Below are 24,397 nucleotides of genomic sequence, written 5' to 3'. Positions count from 1 at the left end.
TTAAAAAAACATTGTATGGGTGGAGGAGGATTAAAAAACATTGTATTGGTGGAGGAGGATTAAAAAACATGGGTGGAGCAGGGTTAAAACAAACATTACATGGGTGGAGTAGGGTTAAAAAAAAAACATTGTATTGGTGGAAAAGGGTTAAAAAAAAAAACATTGTATTGGTGGAGGAGGATTAAAAAAAACATTGTATTGGTGGAGGACGGTTAAAAAACATTGTATGGGTGGAGGAGGGTTAAAAAACGTTGTATGGGTGGAGGAGGGTTAAAAAACATTGTATGGGTGGAGGAGGGTTAAAAAACGTTGTATGGGTGGAGGAGGGTTAAAAAACGTTGTATGGTGGAGGAGGATTAAAAAACATTGTATGGGTGGAGGAGGGTGAAAAAACGTTGTATGGGTGGAGGAGGATTAAAAAACATTACATGGGTGGAGCAGGGTTTAAAAAAAAAAACATTGTATGGGTGGAGGAGGGTTAAAAAACATTACATGGGTGGAGCAGGGTTAAAACAAACATTACATGGGTGGAGTAGCGTTAAAAAAAATTATTGTATGGGTGGAGGAGGGTTAAAAAACATTTTATGGGTGGAGGAGGATTTAAAAAAACATTGTATGGGTGGAGGAGGATTAAAAAACATTGTATGCGTGGAGGAGGATTAAAAAACATTGTATTGGTGGAGGAGGATTAAAAAACATGGGTGGAGCAGGGTTAAAACAAACATTACATGGGTGGAGTAGGGTTAAAAAAAAACATTGTATTGGTGGAAAAGGGTTAAAAAAAAAAACATTGTATTGGTGGAGGAGGATTAAAAAAAACATTGTATTGGTGGAGGAGGGTTAAAAAACATTGTATGGGTGGAGGAGGGTTAAAAAACATTGTATGGGTGGAGGAAGGTTAAAAAAACGTTGTATGGGTGGAGGAGGGTTAAAAAACATTGTATGGGTGGAGGAGGGTTAAAAAACATTACATGGGTGGAGGAGGGTTAAAAAACATTACATGGGTGGAGCAGGGTTAAAAAAAAAACATTGTATGGGTGGAGGAGGGTTAAAAAAAACATAACATGGGTGGAGCAGAGTTAAAACAAACATTACATGGGTGGAGTAGGGTTTAAAAAAAAAACATTGTATGGGTGGAGAAGGGTTAAAAAAAACATTTTATGGGTGGAGGAGGATTAAAACAAACATTTTATGGGTGGAGGAGGATTAAAAAAAAACATTGTATGGGTGGAAAAGGGTTAAAAAACATTGTATTGGTGGAGGAGGGTGAAAAAACATTGTATGGGTGGAGGGGGGTTAAAAAAAACATTGTATGGGTGGAGGAGGGTTAAAAAACATTGTATGGGTGGAGGAGGGTTAAAAAACATTGTATGGGCGGAGAAGGGTTAAAAAACGTTGTTTGGGTGGATGAGGGTTAAAGAACATTGTATGGGTGGAGGAGGGTTAAAAAACATTGTATGGGTGGAGGAGGGTTAAAAAAAAACGTTGTGTGGGTGGAGGAGGGTTAAAAAACGTTGTATGGGTGGAGGAGGGTTAAAAAACGTTGTATGGGTGGAGGAGGGTTAAAAAAACATTGTATGGGTGGAAGAGGGTTAAAACACATTGTGTGGGTGGAGGAGGGTTCAAAAACATTGTATGGGTGGAGGAGGGTTAAAAAACATTGTATGGGTGGAGGAGGGTTAAAACACATTGTGTGGGTGGAGGAGGGTTAAAAAACAGTGTATGGGTGGAGGAGGGTTAAAAAACGTTGTATGGGTGGAGGAGGGTTAAAAAACATTGTATGGGTGGAGGAGGGTTAAAACACATTGTGTGGGTGGAGGAGGGTTAAAAAACGTTGTATGGGTGGAGGAGGGTTAAAAAAACGTTGTATTGGTGGAGGAGGGTTAAAAAACGTTGTTTGGGTGGAGGACGGTTAAAACACATTGTGTGGGTGGAGGAGGGTTAAAAAACGTTGTATGGGTGGAGGAGGGTTAAAACACATTGTGTGGGTGGAGGAGGGTTAAAAAAACGTTGTATGGGTGGAGGAGGGTTAAAAAAACGTTGTATTGGTGGAGGAGGGTTAAAAAAACGTTGTATTGGTGGAGGAGGGTTAAAAAACGTTGTATGGGTGGAGGAGGGTTGAATACATTCCAGCCTATCAGTGGGATACAAAATGTGAAGGAGTTATCACAGACATCCTGAAAAACATTAAAAAAAAAACAAAAAAAAAACAAGGGCACGCGGTGGAGCCCATTTGGGTGTACTGGCCAATTCCCCAGGTTTGCCAAGTGTGAGTTGCTGAAACAGTTGGAGAGTATTTCGTAATTTGATAAGAGAGCCAGAGATCTCTCACATTCTCTTGGGGTTTTTGACGTTCATTAACTAATGCTAGCAGTCGGGATGCTTCGCTTCACGTTCGTCTGAGGTCCGGCACACACATTGATGCCACGTCCTGGATGTGAAACGTCAGGATGGTAGTTTATAACTGGGTCAAATTTTGAAACCAGGTGAGACAGCCCAGAGGTGAGTGTGCGTACCTCGAGGCCATTCCTCTAGCAAAAAAATTTCATCGGATTTTAAAAACAATACAACCACAATACGCCACAACCTGCTGAACGCCATTTACATATGCGCAGAGTGAGAAACTCTACCCTAAAGTGTCTGTCGTGGATTGTAAGGTACCACAACATCTGCTACTTATGAAGGAAAATGGCCCAGACCGGTGTGCTGATGCTTTCATTGAGGTTCACAGTTGGGGGGGGGGGGGGGGGTCTTAGCAGTTATTGAAAAGAGAATTCTAAATTCACCTTTCCACATATACCATATGCGTTACTATTGTTCAATCAAATCACGCAATGCATCCTGGTTATATAAAGTGATGTGATCTGGTGACCCCTTTGTAAAACATCTACTTATTACGTGTACACAAGGTAGGGAGGGGTGGGGATGGGGGGAATTGGAAATGCCAACATTGAGAACAGGAACACAAAGGAAGAGGATAGGAATTGAGGTATCTCCTTATTGTGTACATGAAAAGGTAGGGAGGAAATTGAGGAAAATAAGAGCATGTTGGATGATTGCAGAAGAAAAGGAGGTGAGCGGAGTTTGGGAGAGAAGGGAAGGATATATAAGTAGGAGGGCGATAAAATAGAGGGAAGGAGCAGAGAAAAAGAGTTTAAATAAAAATTCTGCCATGTTAGCATACAAATGAAACAGACGACTCCAAAAGTGAAGGACAACAGGGTAGCAGAATTAAATGTCTGAGTGGAGACAGAAGGGATGGGAACATTGGATGGGATGTCAAGAGAACTAGGGAAGGGAATTGTATGATATACCGTTAAAAAGGGGGGGGGGAGGGTGGTGGCTGTCTGGTGGGGTTTCCCATTTAATTCTCCTTAAAATAATTTACTGGATTATGACGTCATTGCCATTCAGAACAGAAAAAATAGTTAAACAAGTCAGATAAAAACACTTAAAGGAGAAAAGCACTCAGTAGAGCGCATACCTCCGTCATGTAATGCCTGATCCATGAGAACATATCGGAGCCTAATACATTTTTAAAATATCTTGCTATACAAGTACTATCTCGTTTTTGGCCCTGTCTCTCAATGGTGAAGAATCACTTTAAAAATTAAATAATCCTTGTGTCCAGATCCAGATTTGGATCTTCACCAAAATCGAATCAGTTTGTCCTTGCAACACACCAAACCTGTCCACCAAGTTTAGTGCAAATCCGTCCAAAACTTTTTGAGATATCGTGCTATATATTGTTTTTGGCCCCATCTCTCAATAGTGAAGAATCACTAAAACAATTCTAGTAGTCGGATCCGGTTCCGGATCTTCACCAAAATCTGAGCAGTTCGTCCTTGTCACACGCCGAACCTGTCCACCAAATTTCGTCCGAATCCATCCACAACAGTTTTGAGATACCTTGTACACAAACAAGAAGGCGTCATGGAGCGCACGATACTTGCAAAATCCATAAAACAAATTTGACCTCAAAAATAATTGGCTCGTTGAATTCAATGACCTGAAATATAAATCCTGTTCAAATTTCAAGTCAATGGGATGAAAATTGAGGATTTTAGAAATCTCACCTAACTTGTTAACTTTTGACCTCTATTGACCTTTTGGTCGATGTTGACCGAAAAAATAATTTGCTGGTTGAATTCAGTGACCTGAAATATAAATCGTCTTCAAATTTCAAGTCGATCGGATATAAATTGAGTATTTTAGAAACACCTCCTTAGTTGTTGACCTTGGGCCTATGTTGACCTTTTGACCTCAAAAATGAAATTGCTCATTCAGCAAGGAATTGCCGGAATAACTTTGTCATATCTCCATGATCTCTGAAAAAACAAAAACCTGGAAATCAATTTGGTTCTTATAAGTCGATAGTGCTACTGTTTAATGAGTTATAGCACTTAGTTTGGTCATGATCATAACTTGGAGGTCAATCGGACTTGAAATGGCGTTTTTATCGCAATTTGAAATTTTTGACCCGACCCCCCTGATCCCCGATCCATTCGACCCCCGACCGGTAAGAAGGGTGTTGGTGTGACACCCCAATGAGACATATGGTTGGATGCAGAATTGGAAGATACACATTTTGGATTTGGTTTGAAGTCGATACGTCCATTTTAGCGGACGTTATTGCGAAAATAAGAATTCCGGTTTTTTGGTGACCTTGACCTTGACCTTTGACCTAGATTCACCAAAATGACAAGTGTCTAAGTTGGACCATGGCCGACGTCTGTACCCAGTTTGGTCATGATCACTGAAACCAACCCACACCACAAATCTACAACTACCCCCCCACATAAATATTTTCATACAATAACACCAACCCACACCACAAATCTACAACTACCTCCCACATAAACATCTTCATAGAATAACACCAACACACACCACAAACCTACAACTACCCCCACATAAACATCTTCATTCAATAACACCAACCCACACCACATATCTACAACTACCTCCCACATAAACATCATACAATAACACCAACCCACACCACAAATCTACAACTACCTCCCACATAAATATCTTCATACAATAACACCAACCCACACCACAAATCTACAATTACCTCCCACATAAACATCTTCATTGAATAACACCAACACACACCACAAACCTACAACTACCCCCACATAAACATCTTCATACAATAACACCAACCCACACCACAAATGTACAAGTAGCTCCCACATAAAGATCTTCATACAGTAACACCAACCCACACCACAAATCTACAATTACCTCCCACATAAACATCTTCATACAATAACACCAACCCACACCACAAATCTACAATTACCTCCCACATAAACATCTTCATTGAATAACACCAACACACACCACAAACCTACAACTACCCCCACATAAACATCTTCATACAATAACACCAGCCCACACCACAAATCTACAACTGCCACCCACATAAACATCTTCATACAATAACACCAAGCCAGACCACAAATCTACAACTACCTCCCACATAAACATCTTCATACAATAACACCAACACACACCACAAACCTACAATTACCTCCCCACATAAACATCTTCATACAATAACACCAACCCACACCACAAACCTACAACTACCTCGCACATAAACATCTTCATACAATAACACCAACCCACACCACAAATCTACAATTACCTCCCACATAAACATCTTCATACAATAACACCAACCCACACCACAAATCTACAACTACCTCGCACATAAACATCTTCATACAATAACACCAACCCACACCACAAATCTACAATTACCTCCCACATAAACATCTTCATACAATAACACCAACACACACCACAAACCTACAACTACCTCCCACATAAATATCTTCATACAATAACACCAACCCACACCACAAATCTGCAATTACCTCCCACATAAACATCTTCATACAATAACACCAACCCACACCACAAATCTACAATTACCTCCCACATAAACATCTTCATACAATAACACCAACCCACACCACAAATCTACAATTACCTCCCACATAAACATCTTCATACAATAACACCAACCCACACCACAAATCTACAACTACCTCCCACATAAACATCTTCATACAATAACACCAACCCACACCACAAATCTACAATTACCTCCCACATAAACATCTTCATACAATAACACCAACACACACCACAAACCTACAACTACCTCCCACATAAATATCTTCATACAATAACACCAACACACACCACAAACCTACAACTACCTCCCACATAAATATCTTCATACAATAACACCAACCCACACCACAAATCTACAATTACCTCCCACATAAACATCTTCATACAATAACACCAACCCACACCACAAATCTACAATTACCTCCCACATAAACATCTTCATACAATAACACCAACCCACACCACAAATCTACAATTACCTCCCACATAAACATCTTCATACAATAACACCAACCCACACCACAAATCTACAACTACCTCCCACATAAACATCTTCATACAATAACACCAACCCACACCACAAATCTACAATTACCTCCCACATAAACATCTTCATACAATAACACCAACCCACACCACAAATTTACAACTACCTCCCACATAAACATCTTCATACAATAACACCAACACACACCACAAATCTACAATTACCTCCCACATAAACATCTTCATACAATAACACCAACCCACACCACAAATCTACAACTACCTCCCACATAAACATCTTCATACAATAACACCAACACACACCACAAATCTACAATTACCTCCCACATAAACATCTTCATACAATAACACCAACCCACACCACAAATTTACAACTACCTCCCACATAAACATCTTCATACAATAACACCAACCCACACCACAAATTTACAACTACCTCCCACATAAACATCTTCATACAATAACACCAACACACACCACAAATCTACAACTACCTCCCACATAAACATCTTCATACAATAACACCAACCCACACCACAAATCTACAATTACCTCCCACATAAACATCTTCATACAATAACACCAACACACACCACAAATCTACAATTACCTCCCACATAAACATCTTCATACAATAACACCAACACACACCACAAAAAATTTTTGTGCGTAAATGTGTGTAACAAATGTGTGCGTAAATTACTTTTTGTCACAGTGGTTGTTTTTTGAGAATATAATTACAAATTGACATTCAAGACAATGTTCGGTGATAATGTAAATGGAGTACATGTATAAACGGGTGTTAAATGTGACAAAAGTTTAAAATATAAACCACCTCAGAGCAGTCATCCTGAGCACCGTCTGGAGATTCTCGGAGACGCCCCTCTCCCCTCCCCCTCCCCCTCCTCCGGTGGAGAACTTCAGACTTTAGAGGTTATTAGGGGAAAGTGGTTTCCAAAACCCAAAGTCATTGCAGATACCACAGGGAATGTAATGGCAGACGAAGGAACATCAAGTAGGAACTCATTTATCAATCATTCATTCATTCATTCCCGACACCACATGTTCGCTCTGTGAGATTGGAGTATCATGTGTTCATGAACAACTGTGGAACTTGGTTTGAATCCTCTTTCCATCCCTTCCCTCCATCCATCAATCCCTTTCCCCAATCTCTTCGTTTGTTCTCTCTCTCTCTCTCTCTCTCTCTCTCTCTCTCTCTCTCTCTCTCTCTCTCTCTCTCTCTCTCTCTCTCTCTCTCTCTCTCTCTCTCTCTCTCTCTTTCTCTCTTTCTCTCTTTCTCTCTTTCTCTCTTTCTCTCTTTCTCTCTTTCTCTCTTTCTCTCTTTCTCTCTTTCTCTCTTTCTCTCTTTCTCTCTTTCTCTCTTTCTCTCTTTCTCTCTTTCTCTCTTTCTCTCTTTCTCTCTTTCTCTCTTTCTCTCTTTCTCTCTTTCTCTCTTTCTCTCTTTCTCTCTTTCTCTCTTTCTCTCTTTCTCTCTTTCTCTCTTTCTCTCTTTCTCTCTTTCTCTCTTTCTCTCTTTCTCTCTTTCTCTCTTTCTCTCTTTCTCTCTTTCTCTCTTTCTCTCTTTCTCTCTTTCTCTCTTTCTCTCTTTCTCTCTTTCTCTCTTTCTCTCTTTCTCTCTTTCTCTCTTTCTCTCTTTCTCTCTTTCTCTCTTTCTCTCTTTCTCTCTTTCTCTCTTTCTCTCTTTCTCTCTTTCTCTCTTTCTCTCTTTCTCTCTTTCTCTCTTTCTCTCTTTCTCTCTTTCTCTCTTTCTCTCTTTCTCTCTTTCTCTCTTTCTTTTTTTTTTTTTTTTCTTTTTCCAACTTCCATGAAGTGATAAACAATGCGTGGTCGTAATAAGTTCCCACAGGTGGTTGTGTTGTGGTTTTGGAGGTGGTTGCCTTGTGCTGTGGTGTTTGTGTTTTGTGGTGGGCTTGGACGGATGGGCACTTTTTGTGGCGGTCAAGGCGGCTGCTGCTGGGTTCGATTCCAGGGTTTGAATTTTGGAATTCGGCTCCGGTTGAGAGATTCTGGTGTTTACCACATTTCGTTGTGAAACGTGTTCCGAAATTAAATAAACGCACGAAACGCTGGCGTCCCCGGGTGTTTATAAGCATTGCATCTATGATGTGATGGGCTCCAGAGCAGGTCAACAGGGTGGCAGTTGCAGTTTGAGTCGCATACCTCAAGTGAAGTCCATGCTATCCAGTTTGAATGTGCTGTTTTAAGGTCCCGCATTTTGTTCAATCCAGTACTAATGCCGGCAGATGGGGCCGTACCCCCCCCTCCCCGCTTCACCTTAAGTCCCCCTCCCAAATGCAAATGGAACCCCCCCCCTCCTCCCTTCCCTTCATGTCCCACTACCAAAAGCAAGTCCAGAACACCCACTTTCCCCTCATTGATCTCCCATCCTCATCGCCCCCACCTCCTCCTCGCACCCCCTACCTTCTGGAGTGTATAGCGACATGTGGTGAAGCATTGCTCTTCCTCCACCCCTTCCGCACTGTCCCCTCCTAGCTCCTCCGTTAACCTCCATATCCCTCCACCCCTTATCCCATCCTCACTCTCTCCTCCGTTCAACCTCATTGCTCCACCACCCTTCCCTCCTCTTTCTATCCCACTCCCTCCCTTCTCTCTCTCACTCCCCCCCCTCTTCTCACCTCTCTGCCCCCCCCCCCCGGCGGGTGGTATTTGCTCATTCAAAATATTTAAAATGGTGTTTTTTGGAGTAGGCTATTTCTATTTTCTTGTTCAGAGAAAAATTTCAACATCTCTCGTAGTTCCCACCACAAAACCAGATCCCTTTCAAATTGCAAAGCCTATTGACATCTGCTTTGTACTCAAACTAAACTCAATAAAAACAACAGCTAAAAAAAGGAAGAAGTAAAATGTATTATCTGTGTTCTCCATGTTGTCTTAATAATGGATTGTTGAACATTTGAAGACAAAAACTCAAATGGGAGAACCGTTACAGCCTGGACAGACACTAACTAAAAAGCGATTCATTCAAATGTGGACGTTTTTTGTTGCAGCATCTGAAGTATTGAAGGTCACGAGTTCAGATATCCCACTTGCGTATCAAAAGCTGATTACGTCATTGACCTCTTCATCAAACACAATAAAGTGCAAAGGGAAGGAAGGACACAATGTCCAAGGAAGATAAATCGTAAACAAGGAAAGAAATGTTTCTGCCAAATCATTAGGTTCGCCTGCAATTAGTTTCCATCTGAATCCCTGGTTCATAGTGCAAGGGAACCGGGGATCGAATCCCATTCCTATACACCATTTTACTGGCCCTTCTCGACTACACATTCATGGAATTCATACGTCTTTGTCCTGCATGTGATGGATTATGTACAAGCTCCTCTACAAGCCTGAGATCACTGCAAAAAAAATAAAGCGGGGAGGTGCTCGTAACATGAGATATCGTAAAATAAATAACCCGACAATGAAATATTGTACCGCAATGTTCGTGACGTCACAATGATTGCTCATCCTACTTGTTTCACAGATGATCGCGTGGGGTTGATCCATAAGCTATTTTCGTTCATTCATTGTGTGCGGCGGTGTCTTGAAGGACTTGGCACGTTATTGATATCAAATACAAGTTTATAAGTTAAAAGGAATAAATACACAAGAAGAAGACGACGTCGTGCAGAGCACGATACTTGCAAAGTCCAGAAAACAAATTTGACCTTGATCATAATTGGTCGTTGAATTCAATGATCAAATTTGCAACTCCTCTTCAAATTTCAAATCGATCAGATGAAAATTGAGAATTTTAGAAATTCGGCCTATGTCGACCTTTTGCCCTACATTGACCTTAATAATCGGTGGTTGAATTCAGTGACCTGAAATATAAAACCTCTTCAAATTTCAAGTCGATCGGATGAACATTGAGGATTTTAGAAATACCACATTAGTCGTTGACCTCGGGCCTATGTTGACCTTTTGACCTCAAACAATGGGCTTCTTCCTTTAGACAAACTCTACCTTGTGGTGAAGTTTCGTGAAGATCAGTTTAAAATTGTGGCCTGTAGGCGACAGACAGACCGACAGACAGACAAGCCGGTAGGCGGCGATGGGTCGCTGAGCATGGAAACTATAAGATATAGAGCAAAATGGATGTCATATAGCGGATCAGGAATCACCTTAAGATTATGCATATCAAATCTCATCCAGTTCCATCTACTGATAACTACTCGGTCGGTATCCATTTGAATGAAAAGTACCGAAAATGCGGTTTCAAATCAGAAATCCCCAAAGTTCGAGGGGGTGCTGTGGGTGAACAAAGGTCTAAATCGAAAAACTGGCTCGATCGTTTGTGCACAATGTATTCCAGATCAGGCCAGGTGTAAACAATCACTTATCCACACTTAAGTTACCTACAAGTCCTGCCAATGTCCGTGTACCCCTCTATCGATATCGAATCCCAATGTAAACGTATCTACCTTTTACTGCTGCAACTACCTTTCCAGGGATACCATTCCATGTATTCATTAACTGCTCTCTTCTTGATGTGTTTGAGCATGTTTGCGTCCAGCTTATTCACTTCCTGTGTGCTCTTTCACCTCCCTTTGATCTCATTCTTCCCCCCAGGTGCCCCTCCATTGTCTCTCCCTCTCCGCTGCCGTTGGTATGCTTCCCCCTTCCCACTATGTTCTTGTTCTGTTATGTTCTGGTGCATTCTGTGTTCTCGCTCTTCTATGAGCCTCTGTTTTTTTTATAGCAATGCGCTAAATAATGGTGTAAGTAAGATATTAAATATTTTTCCTGAAAAAGGGGGGATCCAGATCTTTTGTTTACCCTTTTTCCCTGGATCAGCCAATGCCAAGGTTCTAAATGACCATTTAGGAGATCCTCGGATTTGCCCAATCTCAGGCACATCCCCTTTACTCATCATCTTTGTTACAAACACAAAACTCAGCAACGCCAAGGCATAGACATCGACTCGCTCGAATGACTATAATAGGAAATGCCTGAGAATCCCGAACGTCGATGACAAAATGACCTGGCACGGCGATAGCTTCTGGAAAGTGTGACAAAATCTCCAAAATATAATCATTGCAATCGTAGTACCCCCTTTGTCATGACGTCAGCCTCCTGGGGAGTCAGATGGAAACAGGATGTGTGGCTGTGACCACACCTGCCAGATAAATGGTGAACAAACCTGATGTTTTATGAGCCTAAATCATGCGTTCCGTGTACATGGTTCAGTAATATGGCGTAAAAGTAAAAGGTCACGTGTCATGATGAAAAGAGGGTGGCTTGTGGCATGTGTGTGTTACATTCTTGAACCTCTCCTCTCCTTTCCCTCATCGAAGGCTCCACACCTGCCCTTTCCATTTCCTCCCCTTACTCCATTTCCCAGCAACCAACCGACTCTCCCCTCATTTCTCCAGCATCCAGAAACCCTCCTAGATCATTATTCCTTCTCTTTCTTTTTTCAATTACAGTTCTTTCCTTTTTGCTTCCAGACCCACCTCCGAAACCACTAACCCCCATGCGTATGAAATAAATAAATTAACTGATTATTCCTTAAGACTAAATAATTTGCGGTGACACCCCAACTTCTCTCCAAAAATCCAAAATGGCCGCAAAGCTCAACCATAGCTTCAGTCATCAAATATGCCCTTGACCACCAATGCCCCATAAAAATTATCTACGATGTGGTTTAGAAAGAAAGTTCATCACCGAGTTGTTGTTTTTTATGCCTCTGCTGACAAAGTCGCCAGAAGCGTTATGTTTTTGGGTTGTCCGTTGCTCCGTCCGTCCGTCCGTACAGGCAAGTTACCTCCACCACTGAAGGTGGAGGAGGTTATGTTTTCACCCCTTTCCGTTTGTTATCTTGCCAAAACGAAGTTTTTGCAAGATATGTTGGTCAGCTTGTATGTGTTTTTGTTTGTTTGTTTGTTTGTCTGTAATCACGTATAAAAAAATTCTGTAGAACACAGTTATTATCGGAAATTTTTGTAACTTCGCATATCAGAGGCCTATAGGAGGTCCCTTTCAGTGCACAAAATTTTGAAGGTCAAAGGTCAAGGTCACTTTGTCGCAAATCAGGGGAGTCGACGAAACCCTTATTTTTTGAGTAATTTTCATCGGATCGTCTTCAAACTTCATGGGAATATCGTTCATGGTCTGGCGCTCAGCTGATTAATTTTTGGTGGCGATTGGCCTTGACCTTCATGGTTAGCGCCTAAGGTCAAACATATTTGACCCCAAGGTCAAATTTTCAAGTTTTAGGAACCATATCGTGTAGTACCTCAAATTGAACACCTCGATGAGTGCTTTCTAGATATGTCAAGCTTGAGACATTATGACGTCATTTGGTGACGTTATGAGGCAAAAGCATATTTTTCATGGTTACTCTGTAGAACGATTCTCATCGGAATCTCTCGTAGGCAGATATTCCACAAGGAGTCGCTCCTGGTGGATAGCAGCTCTGTTCACCTCAGTGTGACCTTAAAGAAGTCACACGTGGTCACCTTTTGGCAAGATACGGGTGACCCTGCGGGTGACAGTGGTTTGTTTGTCTGTCTGTTTGTCTGTTTGTTCGTTTGTCATCAGCATAATTGGTAGTAAACGTGGGCGGATTTTGACCAAACTCGGGTGGTAGGTACATCTTATGAGCTAGTGCTTTGGAAATTGTGATGGTTGCTGGGGACGCTTTGGTTCCCTAGCAACAGCCGAAAAACCTTCAAAATCGGTACCGTTCATGCGAAATCAATTCCGAAACCAATTATCCCACATAGGCTTATGAAATTTGGCATGCATCATCTACAGGTGATGCTCCACAAAATATATTCCAGTTTTTTGTGATGTATGGAATAGTTTACCCGCAGCGCTCCCTACAATTAGGGTATGCCAAAAAATTGGCGAAAATTGAAGGCCCCCTAGCGACCAGGTGAGTGCATCGATCCGAATGAAACTATGCAGGTTCATAGCACGAAATGAGTACGTTACAACTTTGCCTCAGTACATATTGACCGATATTGCTTAGGTCAGGGGTCAAAGGGCAAAAATCGATATGCGAGAGCTGGAGGTGCCTTTGCGCCAAATGCTACTCCTCCGAGGGTTATGGTCAGATTGTCATGAAAATTCACACTAATCATATGGAATGCATCGTACACAAATGATCGATCAAGATTTTCGATTTATATCTTTGTTCACCCACAGCACCCCCTTGAACCTTGGGGATTTCCGATATCAAACCGCATTTTCGGTACTTTTCATTCAAATTGATACCGAGTAGTTATCAGTAGATGGAACTCGATGAGATTTGGTATGCATAATCTTAAGGTGATTCTCTATCCGCTATATGACGTCCATTTTTTTCTATATCTTATAGTTTCCAAATGGTAACCCTCTCAACTTGGGTGTCCGAGGGCCATTGATCATTCCCGCTGAAAATTCAAAGTACACTCGCCTCAAGACGGTTGAACCGAATTGAATGAATCTTTACATGCTTATAGACCGTAATGAGTTCTACAACTTTGCTCCCTTGCATAATGACCTATCTCGAGTAGGTCAGGGGTCAAAGGTCAATAAGTGCATTTTTCGGGCGAAATTACCATTCAAGGCACCCTTGCTCCTACACGGGTTAACCGATACGAATGAAAGTTCATAGGTACATAGTACTCAATGGGTACTACAACTTTGCTTCAGGACATATTGACCTATCTCGGCTAAGTCAGGGGTCAAAGGTCAATAAGTGCATTGTTCGGGCAAAATGACCATTCAAAGCCCCCTTGCTCATTCACGGGTTAACCGATTCGATTGCAATTTCGTAAGTACTTAGTACTAGATTAACTCAGATCAGGGGTCAAAGGTCATCGGATGCTCGGCGACCCATGGCCGCCTACCGGCTTGTCTGTTTGTTTGTTTGTCTGTTTGTTTGTCTGTGTGCAGGATATCTCAAAAAGTTGTGGACGGATCCGGATGAAATTTTGTGGACAGGTTGTGTGTGTGACAAGGACAAAATGATTTGATGTTTGTGAAGATCCTGATCTGGATGTAATAATTTTTAAAGTGATTCTTCACCATTGAGTTATTGGGCAAAAAACGATATATAGCACGATATCTCAAAAAGTTGTCAATGGATTCGGATGAAACTTGGTGGACACGTTGGGTCTGTTGCAAGGGCGAATTGCTTCTATTTTGGTGAAGATCCGGATCTGGATCTGGATACGAGAGTTATTTAATTTTTTAAGTGATTCTTCACCATTGAGAGATCGGGCCAAAAACGATACAGTACTGTTTCAAAAATGTATTGGGCTCAATATGTTCTCGTGGATCAGGCATTGCGTGGCGGAGGTATGCGTTCCACTGAGTTTTCTCTGGTTTTTTTTTCTGCAACCGCCCCGATTGACAAACACTTTTCACCATGTGGTAATGATAATTATGATGTCACCGGTCACGTTGTGTGGCAGCCATGTTGGGAAAAAGGAAAAACTTTGGACCTCTATATCTTCGAAACCGCACCAAGGAAAAAAATTGAAACTTGGCAACTTGTAGCAAGTACTCCATATGGGAAATAAGTGTGATTTTTGATAATGTCATAGGTTGCTTCGTTATGACATCATAATTGCATACGTTAAACACTTTATCCGATGAGTATGAAAATTTTGAGAGATATCTAGGCGTGGATAACCCAAAAATATTTTAACGGGGAACAAAGTGAATACCTTTTGGATTTATTTTTTTTCATGTCATGAACAAACTTTGATACATCAAGGGTCATGAAGGCTGTGGTCAAGTTTCATCAAAATTGTGTGTGTAGTTTCAGAGAAGAAGTTGCAAATGTTTGTGGATCGATGGACGGACGGATGAATGGACGACATGGCATCCCATAAACTCTCTGGAAAATTCGTTCCAGGTGAGCTAAAGAGGGGTTTAGGGAGAAGTAGTTTTCAGCACAAACATTCGAAGGGGGAGACAACACGCTTTCTTCATGATTACCGACACATATTCTTATTGCGGTTCATTATACCTCATTCTAACATGAAAGCATGAACTAAGGGAAATAACTATTTTAATCGATACATTCTTAGCCCTTATGAGTCATTTCCGCAACAATATGATAATGGTGACTTCCATGGTAACTCACGTTACATTTGAAGGTCATATGAGAATGTATCTAGTCCCCCACAGCATTGCTAACAACTGCAATGATCCAGATTATTGGTCAGGCGAGCATTGACATTGAACCTATTCTGTGGTATGGTCTGATGATGAATGTCTTCATTGTGTGGTGTAGCATGTGGCCTTTTTAGGCATGGTAACTCGTGTTACAACAAATGGACATTGTCAAAAACAACTAAACTTTATTAACTGTTTCTCCTCAAACAGACGTATGAATTACGGAGTGGCCAGTTATGTATAATGATTGAGGGTCCATACTTGAATTTTAGAAAGAATGAAAAGTGAACTGCAACATGTAACTTATATAACGATGAAAAAGTGAGTAACTCACGTTACACAGTAACTCACGTTACAGTTTATGGATGACTGCTATGTACTTTAGCATAGAATCTGATCATTGTTTTGTTGCCAATAGGTCAAGGTCACTCAAACGGGCCAGAACCTGGGGATGTTTCCCAACGGATATATTAAAAAATTTAGTGTATGGTTCACTTTATTTTTTTTTCAACCAGTGTCCACTTTTACATGGAAGTACCCTAATACGAGTTCCCTGACACGGAACTTCAACTTAGGCAGAGGCCATTAAGCCCATCAAAGTCTGTGTTCATATTAACAACTTGAAGTTGTTTGTTTTCACCAATTGTGTTTTTTTTTTTTTAACAATATTTAACAAAGGTCAAAAGTTACTCGATTTAATGTACCATTAATGAAATACAGCACTGTAAATGACATGTGGTGTTCTATCATTATTCAGGTCACACACTGTTTAGTCTACCCTCCCACTTCCCCGACACCACAAATAAAACAAAATATTTAATTAACTAATCTCTTGTTACACAGGTTATCAAAGTTTGCCACTCAAGGAAGTATAATTACCTTGTTTGAGTGAATTGGTTAACAAACAGCACAAGACTAAATCGTCTTATCTCGTATCTTGTGATTACGCTTGCTCTTAAATAACAGAATAGTCATTGAATATTGAACCTTTGGAGTAAACCAACCCAAAACAAGGAGTCTGTGCGTACATGGATCGTAGTACAGTCTCCACGGTACAATGGCAAACACAACTCCAGGTTTCAAGATAAAACGCACAAAGCACACATGGAAACTTTTAGACTTTGTGTGCGGCATGTGCTGATTTATTGAACACATATATCCGAAGTATGCAACGTGTTACGAATTGTATTCTTTGACATGATTCACGAGACCCAGCGTCTAGCCATCTGGTAAGAATGAGCCAACAACAAAAAAAAAACGATTGAACCATCGAGATCAGGAAAGAAAAAAAAATAAGTTTTTTTTTTTTTACCTTCCCTTCCTTATAGTCCCAGAAAACATGGATGGCCAGTCGGTGCTTCGTTAAAATGGTACGGACTAAGGTAATTGGTGACTACTGCACCTTTTTTGTTTTTGTTTTTATACATGGTCTAGGTTCGTGGAAGAGTTAGCAAAAGGAACAGCAGGAGAAATGGGAAACGCCAACAGCAGGGTGGAGGGAGAAGGTAGATGGTGATGGACAAACAAGGTACGCAGGTAACCATGAGGAGGGAAAAAGAGAGGAATAAATGAATCGAGGTGAGCAGTGGTTCTGGGTTGAGGCAGTTTGACTAGGAGGGGATTGTTGATGGGCCGCGTGCATCCTGCAGATACTTGGGGGGCTGGGGAGGGGGCACAGAGCACGGATGGGGCAGAGGGTGGTGCAAGACCAGAAATGAGACAGAAGAAGACAGAGACCACTGACCTGTTGGCGATGGCGAAGTGATAAGAAATACCTGATCATATTGTAACTGTTTGTGGGTGCGAATGGACCCCGAGTCAGTTCAGATGAGTTTAGTTCGACATGTGGTCACGTGGTGAAGCGGCTCCATAATGTGTGGAATCGATTTGTCATGATCATATATGCTGACTGCCTTTGGTCCCACGATTCTGTCATGCAAATTCCCCTTTTGAGGTTTCATATTTCTATTCACCATGAAGAACTTTGGTCACACCCTTCTGATTTGCTCAGAAAATCTGCTAATCCTGTTCCCAACGAAGAATGGGGCATCCCTGGTGTGTGTGTGTGTGTGTGTGTGTGTGTGTGTGTGTGTGTGTGTGTGTGTGTGTGTGTGTGTGTGTGTGTGTGTGTGTGTGTGTGTGTGTGTGTGTGTGTGTGTGTGTGTGTGTGTGTGTGTGTGTGTGTGTGTGTGTGTGTGTGTCATTGATTGGTATGTACATATGTGGGTTTCAGAATGTGGAATGGAACCCTCCCAGGGCAGGCTCAAAGCATCCACATTCATTTCAGTAAGGGGTCACGATTCATGGACCAAGCTGTGAAGTTTTCTGTTCTCAAAGTTTTGTGCCGAGGGCTCTCTTCAGGATCATCGCTGAACCCTGGACACCTTCCAACTGTAGTTCGTTTGTTATAATATTCCCAGGGATGGTTTTTTAATATCTCTGTGAGGTTCTTTGTCATCGTTCCCATAGCTCTAACTATCACTGGTACAACTTTGGCATTCTTCAGCTTCCAGGATCTTTTCACTTCATTCGTGTGGTCATGGTATTTGGTCATTTTCTTCATTTCTGCATTGTTTAGTCCAAAATCACTGCTATTAACACCTTATTCAACAATGCCTTCTTCCCTTTTTTGCACCTAAGCATGACATCTGGTCACAATGCCTTGTTTTCAATGTTCACACTCGATGGGATCATTAGGTTGCACGTGAGTATGTGGGTAGTACGTGGCTTCATTGTTTTCAGTGATTACTTTGGGTTCGTGTTCCCACAAATTTTCTGGAACTGGAATATCAAAGTTTCTGCAGATGTGGCAGCGGATTACTTCACAAACTCTGTTGTGTCGTTGTGTGTACAGCTGTTCTGACACTTTTTTTTTTCGTGTTCGGTCATTAAGAAGAACATCATTCTCTTTGCTAACCCACCCTCCACCCCTCACCTGTTTTTCTCCTCCCTGCACCTCTCTCTCTCTCTCTCTCTCTCTCTCTCTCTCTCTCTCTCTCTCTCTCTCTCTCTCTCTCTCTCTCTCTCTCTCTCTCTCTCTCTCTCTCTCTCTCTCTCTCTCTCTCTCTCTCTCTGTCTCTGTCTCCTCATCGCTCCCCCTTCTAATAAAATGCAGCACTCTCCTCCCACACCTCTGTCGCTCTCTCGCTGTCTGTCTGTCTGTCTGTGTGTGTGTGTGTGTGTGTGTGTGTGTGTGTGCGTCCCTCTCACCCACCCCCTCCTCACAACCCTCTCTCCCGCAGTGCATAACAATGTTTAGTGAGGTGTTGCGCTTCCCACCTACCCCCACCCCACACTTTCTCCCTCTCCCCTCCCCATTCCTGTCTCCCCCTTCTTCACCCTCTGTGCCTCCCCTCCCCCTCCTTTCACCTGCCTCCTCTCTCTCTCTCTCTCTCTCTCTCTCTCTCTCTCTCTCTCTCTCTCTCTCTCTCTCTCTCTCTCTCTCTCTCTCTCTCTCTCTCTCTCTCTCTCTCTCCCTCCCTCTTTCCTCTTTCTCCCCCAACCCCACCTTATTGTCCACGTCAGTGAAGTGATGGGTTGTATTTGCCTATATATATATATATATATATATATATATATATATATATATATATGATTGGGGTGGTTGTGATTATACATTTTGAAAGAAGAAGAAGGCGCTTCCAACCAAAAGTAAAAACGAGATCGACTCCGCTAATTTGAGTGAAAAAGCGAGAGCACAATCGGTCTCAGGCGATGTTTCACCAGCATCACAGCTGGCTTCCTCAGGCACAAAAGATCCTGAGCCTCGGCACATGTCCGTTTTTTATTTCGATACGACGCCTCATTTCCGGTCATGTGCTGGTGCTTGAGGTCAAATGGAGGAATGCTTGTTTTTTAATGAACTTTGGTCACACCCTCCTGATGTGAGTCTTCCCTCCCAACCCATTTGTATGTATGCACCCACATCCCCAATTGGTGTTTATTGTGGTTTTCCCCATTGTAATCTGTCATTTTGTGTTTTTCTTTTATAATAAATAGCAACCACGATGCCTGGGTTGGACCCGAGACCGCAAAAGTCAGGAATGCACTCATGGAGCCAGACAGTCACCTGGAATGGAAGCCTCCAGAACTAGGTTTGGCCACTTGAGGGAGCACGGCAGTACTCCGGAGAGTGGCCAATCAGTGCGGGCCGGGCAGCGATAGCCCTGCCTCGCAATAAAGTATAAAAAGACCGTGAACAGTGGAAACCATCCCTCTCTGTGCTGTGGACTCTCTTTGTTCAGCTCTCGACTACCTGCTCCTTGGACTCTGTCTCCTTTGCTTGGTTCCTTGTTTGGCTCCGCAAGTGCTCTGCTACTGAAACTCTCTTGGTGTGGCTTCCTGCTGTTCATGGTGCACTGTGGTGCCGGGCAAGCAGAAGAGCCCTTCGTGTCACGTGCTCCTCGAAGCATTTTGGCAGGAAATTCTGACACGAGCCAGGAAGTCTACGCCGCATAATTCTTTTGTGTCTAGTCTTCTCCCTCTAAATGTCCTGTCATCCGATTGAGTGAGGGGTTTAAGGCATAAATAACTCAGTTCATCATTGATACCATTGGCCTGAGGGATATTATTGTTATTTATTCATTAGTATAAGTTTATGTTGCTGCTTGTGTCCATGTCCCCTTCCTTCCCTTGCCCCCCCCCCACCATTTTTTGTGGTTATTAAATTATTCCTGTAAATGAGAACCTGTGTCATGGCCATCGGGGAATATGGAACTCCACAAGTGCACACATTCATTGGCGGAGTAAACCCGAAAGAGGGTAATAACGTGGCATCTCCTGTTCCCTCTACTCTCAATTTTTTTGTTGTTCTCTTTTGCTTCTTTTTCATCTCCTCCTCCCTCTTTCTTCTTCTCTTTTCTTCTCTTCTCTCTCTCCACTATCCCTCCCTCCCTCCACCTCCTCTCTCTCTCTCTCTGTCCACCAGTTCTCTTTCTCTCCCTCTTCCACCCATTTCCCCCCTCCACCTCTCTCCTATCTCTCCACCCCTTCTACACTCCCCTTTCTCTTCCTCAGAACCATTTTTCACTTTGATTGCATTTTATTCCAAGTTATCTTCGCCAGTGATCTCAAACTTCATTATCAAATCAAAAGCGAGGAATCATATGATGGTATCAGAAAACCCAACTCTTGTACAATCGGCCAGGCTAGTGGCGGGGATGGATAGCATGCAAAGGAACATTCTGAACAAAAATTATGGTCCATGGAAATCTGTCTTCAAAAATGTGATTTTTCATTAAATGGTAGGAAATAGAACTTCCCTCTGCAGATTAGTATTATTGGTGATCTCCTTCGATGGGAATTGATGTCGAATTGACAACCAAGCGCAAGGGGCCAGTTTTTCATTGCTTCCTGCTGTAAATCTTGTGTTCCTATGCTTGGCTTTTTACAGGCGAGATGTTACATCAAAAATGCATTAAACTCCCCAGTGCCCATTTCAGTGAGACGTGCGAAATGTGAGCTTTAAATTGCCCTCTTTTGCTGAGCGTGAGAAACACAGCCCCTTCATTGTTAACTTACCAGCTTATCAACCTTCCCTGCAGTCTTCCTGGCTTTTAAAAAAATTAATTAATAATTAATTAATTAATAATATTAAAAAAATTAATAATTCTTTATCAGGGTGCACAATCCCTGACCCCTTTGAAAAGAGAGAAAGAGTGTGGGGTATTTTTGGTCCACAAGCTGAATTCCAACTGAAAGACTAGCTTTACATGCACACCTGGATGAAGGCTTGCTCCAAGATGCAGCACCCCCAGCATGGAACTGCACCAGAAAGGAAGGAAGTTTTCATTGAATAAATACTCAACCCCATCAGGAATTCGAAAGCAGGGCTAGAAAGTTCAGAGATAAGCATACTAACAACTGGGGTATCCATCACCTTATCGGAAGAACATTTAGTTCAATTTACATGGTTTTCACCTCTCTGTGATGTTCTGCCCGACGGCACGTTGGATGCTCATGTAAAGCAGCCCCACGGCAAGTATTAGAGTGGGTGGTTTGCCTTTGCCTTCCCTCGCGGTAGTCAGGGTACCGGTGATAACTCACATACTCTTCACGAAAGACACCGTGACATCTTGAAGTCAAACTTGCAACAGGACTTCATCCGATGGACTGCACCTGCCTGTGAAACACCAATCTGACAGTTTACAGGGGTTGATCCAGATTTTAGGGTAAAGGGGGGGGTGCAAAAATTTACATTGCATTGAAAACTAGAAGGGCACTTTGTAGAGCGCATACCTCCACCACGTAATGCCTGACCCACGAGAACATATCGGGCCGATTACATATTTGAGATATCGTGCTCTCCAGTACAATTTCGTTTTTGGCCCAATCTCTCAATGGTGAAAAATCACTTTAAAATTTCTAGTAGTCAGATCCGGATCCAGATGTTCACCAAAAATTGAATCAGTTCGTCCTTGTCACACATCCAACCTGTCCACAAAATTTCATCCGAATCCATCGGCAACTTTTTGAGATATCCTGTACACAAACAGACAGACAAGCCGGTAGGCAGTGATGGGTCGCCGAGCATCGAAACTATAAGATATAGAGCAAAATGGATGTCATATAGCGGATAGAGAATCACCTTAAGATTATGCATATCAAATCTCATCCAGTTCCATCAACTGATAACTACTCGGTATCCATTTGAATGAAAAGTACCGAAAATGCGGTTTGAAATCGGAAATCCCCAAAGTTCGAGGGGGTGCTGTGGGTGAACAAAGATCTAAATCAAAAATCCGGCTTCATCGTTTGTGCACAATGTATTCCAGACGATTAGTGTGAATTTTCATGACCATCCGACCATAACCCTAGGAGGAGTAGCATTTGGCGCGAAGGCACCTCCATCCAGCTCTCACATATTATCGATTTTTGCACTTATTGACCTTTGACCCCTGACCTAAGCGAAATGGGTCAATATGTCCTGAGGCAAAGTTATAGTACTCATTGAGTACCATGAACCTGCAAAGTTTCATTCGTATCGATGCACTCACCTGGTCGCTAGGGGGCCTTCAATTTTCGCACATATCCTAATTGTAGGGGGCGTTGCGGGTAAAGTATTCCATATATCACAAAAAACGGAATATATTTGGTAGAGCATCACCTGTAGATCATTCGTGCCAAATTTCATAACCCTATGTGGGATAATGGCTTTCGGAATTTATTTCGTGTGAACGGTACCGATTTTGAAGGTTTTTCGGTTGTTGCTAGGGAACCAAAGCGTCCCTAGCAACCATCACAATTTCCAAAGCACCAGGTCATAAGATGTACCTACCACCCGAGTTTGGTCAAAATCCGCCCACGTTTACTACCAATTATGCTGATGACAAACGAACAAACATCCAAACAAACATCCAAACAAACATCCAAACAAGCATCCAAACAAACAAACAGACGGAATTACTGGCAATAAGGGTCACCTATTTCGGCGACCCAACAGAAAGGGGTGAAAACATAACCTCCTTCACCTTCAGTGGCAAATATAATTTTGCCGAGCAGTGCAAGGGGGATATTTTTTGTTGGTGTTCGTTTTTGATGTTCATTTCACTTGCACACAAGTCTGACAACAAAAAGAAAGTCAAATTGGGATGTTTTCTTTTCATGGGCTCAGTGGATAATATGGATTGATTTTAATAGGTTATTTAATTGTTTATCATTTCAGAATGTTTACGATTCACGAACAGATTTTGATTACAAATAAATAATTAAATGTTCATGGGATGGGATAAGAACTGGGGATCACTTGTATGCTAAACAATGGTTCGATTAGGTTATAACACACAGTGTGCTCTCTTTCTTGAATGGATAGTTCATGATCACGATAAAGGACCAAACCAACAAAAAAATATGACCAACAACACTGCGAAAAGCCTACTGGGAATCATCATGACACAATTCTAACACACTGACGAGGCTCCACCAGTTAGTGGAGTTACCAAACCAAATTATAACAGTTTAACTATTTATTACCTTCTTTCTGCATGCACATCATGGTCCTTAAATTTTGTCTTTAAAAAAATAAAATAAACTGTGAACACTCCTTTGAATTTTTACCCTTTTGAAGAACTTCATCATTCTGCATCTTCTTGCTGCTTGCTGCTGGTTCTTGTTCAGTTGTGATAATTAAAATGACAATAACAGAAATTACACCAAAAATACCTAATTGATGCACACCCCAAACATTGAGTAACTAACACACCCTGATTTTTGGGCACAATGTATTCGTACTTCAAAAACGTAAACATGTTAAACACTTAAAGCATTTTCTTAAATGTAATAATTGCAGATTTTTTTCGTTTAAATTTTTTTTAAACACAATGCACTATTAGGTAGACTTACCTACCGGATTATATCCAAGCAAATAAAACCCATCGCTTCGCTGACGGGAAAATTAAGAGGGGGGTGTAGAGAGAGGAGGGAGGGGAGAGTGTAGAGGTGGAAGGGTAGAGAGAGAGGAGAGAGAAGGAGCGGGTGGGGAGGAGCAAGAAAGAGGTGGAGAGGGAGATGGAGAGAGAGAGGTGGGAGGGGGAAGAGAGAAATGAAGAAGGGGAGAGAGGTAGAAGGGAGAAAAGAGAGGATGAAGGAGGGGAGAGAGAGGAAGAGGACAGAGTGATGAAGGAGGTGAGTGGAAAAACTGTTTGATCCATCCATCCATCCATCCCTTCTTTCCATCCATTCCATCCCGTCCATCCGTTCTCTCCATCCCATCCATTCGTTCCCTCCACCCATCCATCCCTTTATTCCCTTCCCTACATCCCCTCCATTTCTTCCTTCAATCCAACCATTAATAAGGAATGGCAAGCTTGGCACCGCCCAACAC

The 24,397-nt window shown here is 42.0% G+C and overlaps 1 protein-coding gene across 4 annotated transcripts in view; it reads left to right on the top strand.

Annotated features, from left to right (window-relative positions):
• LOC147033279 (beta-2 adrenergic receptor-like) overlaps nt 1-20,830 on the top strand; it is a 96,149-nt gene extending 75,319 nt beyond the window's left edge. The window contains exons 2-3 of one of the 4 annotated variants that reach the window (XM_085871509.1): nt 15,218-15,313; nt 19,576-20,830. In XM_085871509.1, coding sequence (XP_085727635.1) covers nt 15,218-15,313; nt 19,576-19,740 — 261 coding nt within the window. In that variant the 3' untranslated portion in view covers nt 19,741-20,830. Of the gene's footprint in view, nt 1-15,217; nt 15,314-15,994; nt 16,101-16,904; nt 16,924-19,575 lie in introns of those variants that run through there. The other 3 variants (XM_085871510.1, XM_085871512.1, XM_085871511.1) reach the window with 3 other exon arrangements.
• The last annotated feature ends 3,567 nt before the right edge of the window (nt 20,831-24,397 follow it).

This window comes from Eptatretus burgeri, chromosome 2 (genome assembly GCF_056783735.1).
Source record: "Eptatretus burgeri isolate ZD-2024b chromosome 2, Ebu_testis_v1, whole genome shotgun sequence".
NCBI classification, from domain to species: domain Eukaryota; kingdom Metazoa; phylum Chordata; class Myxini; order Myxiniformes; family Myxinidae; genus Eptatretus; species Eptatretus burgeri.
This window is presented reverse-complemented; position numbering and strand designations above follow the sequence as displayed.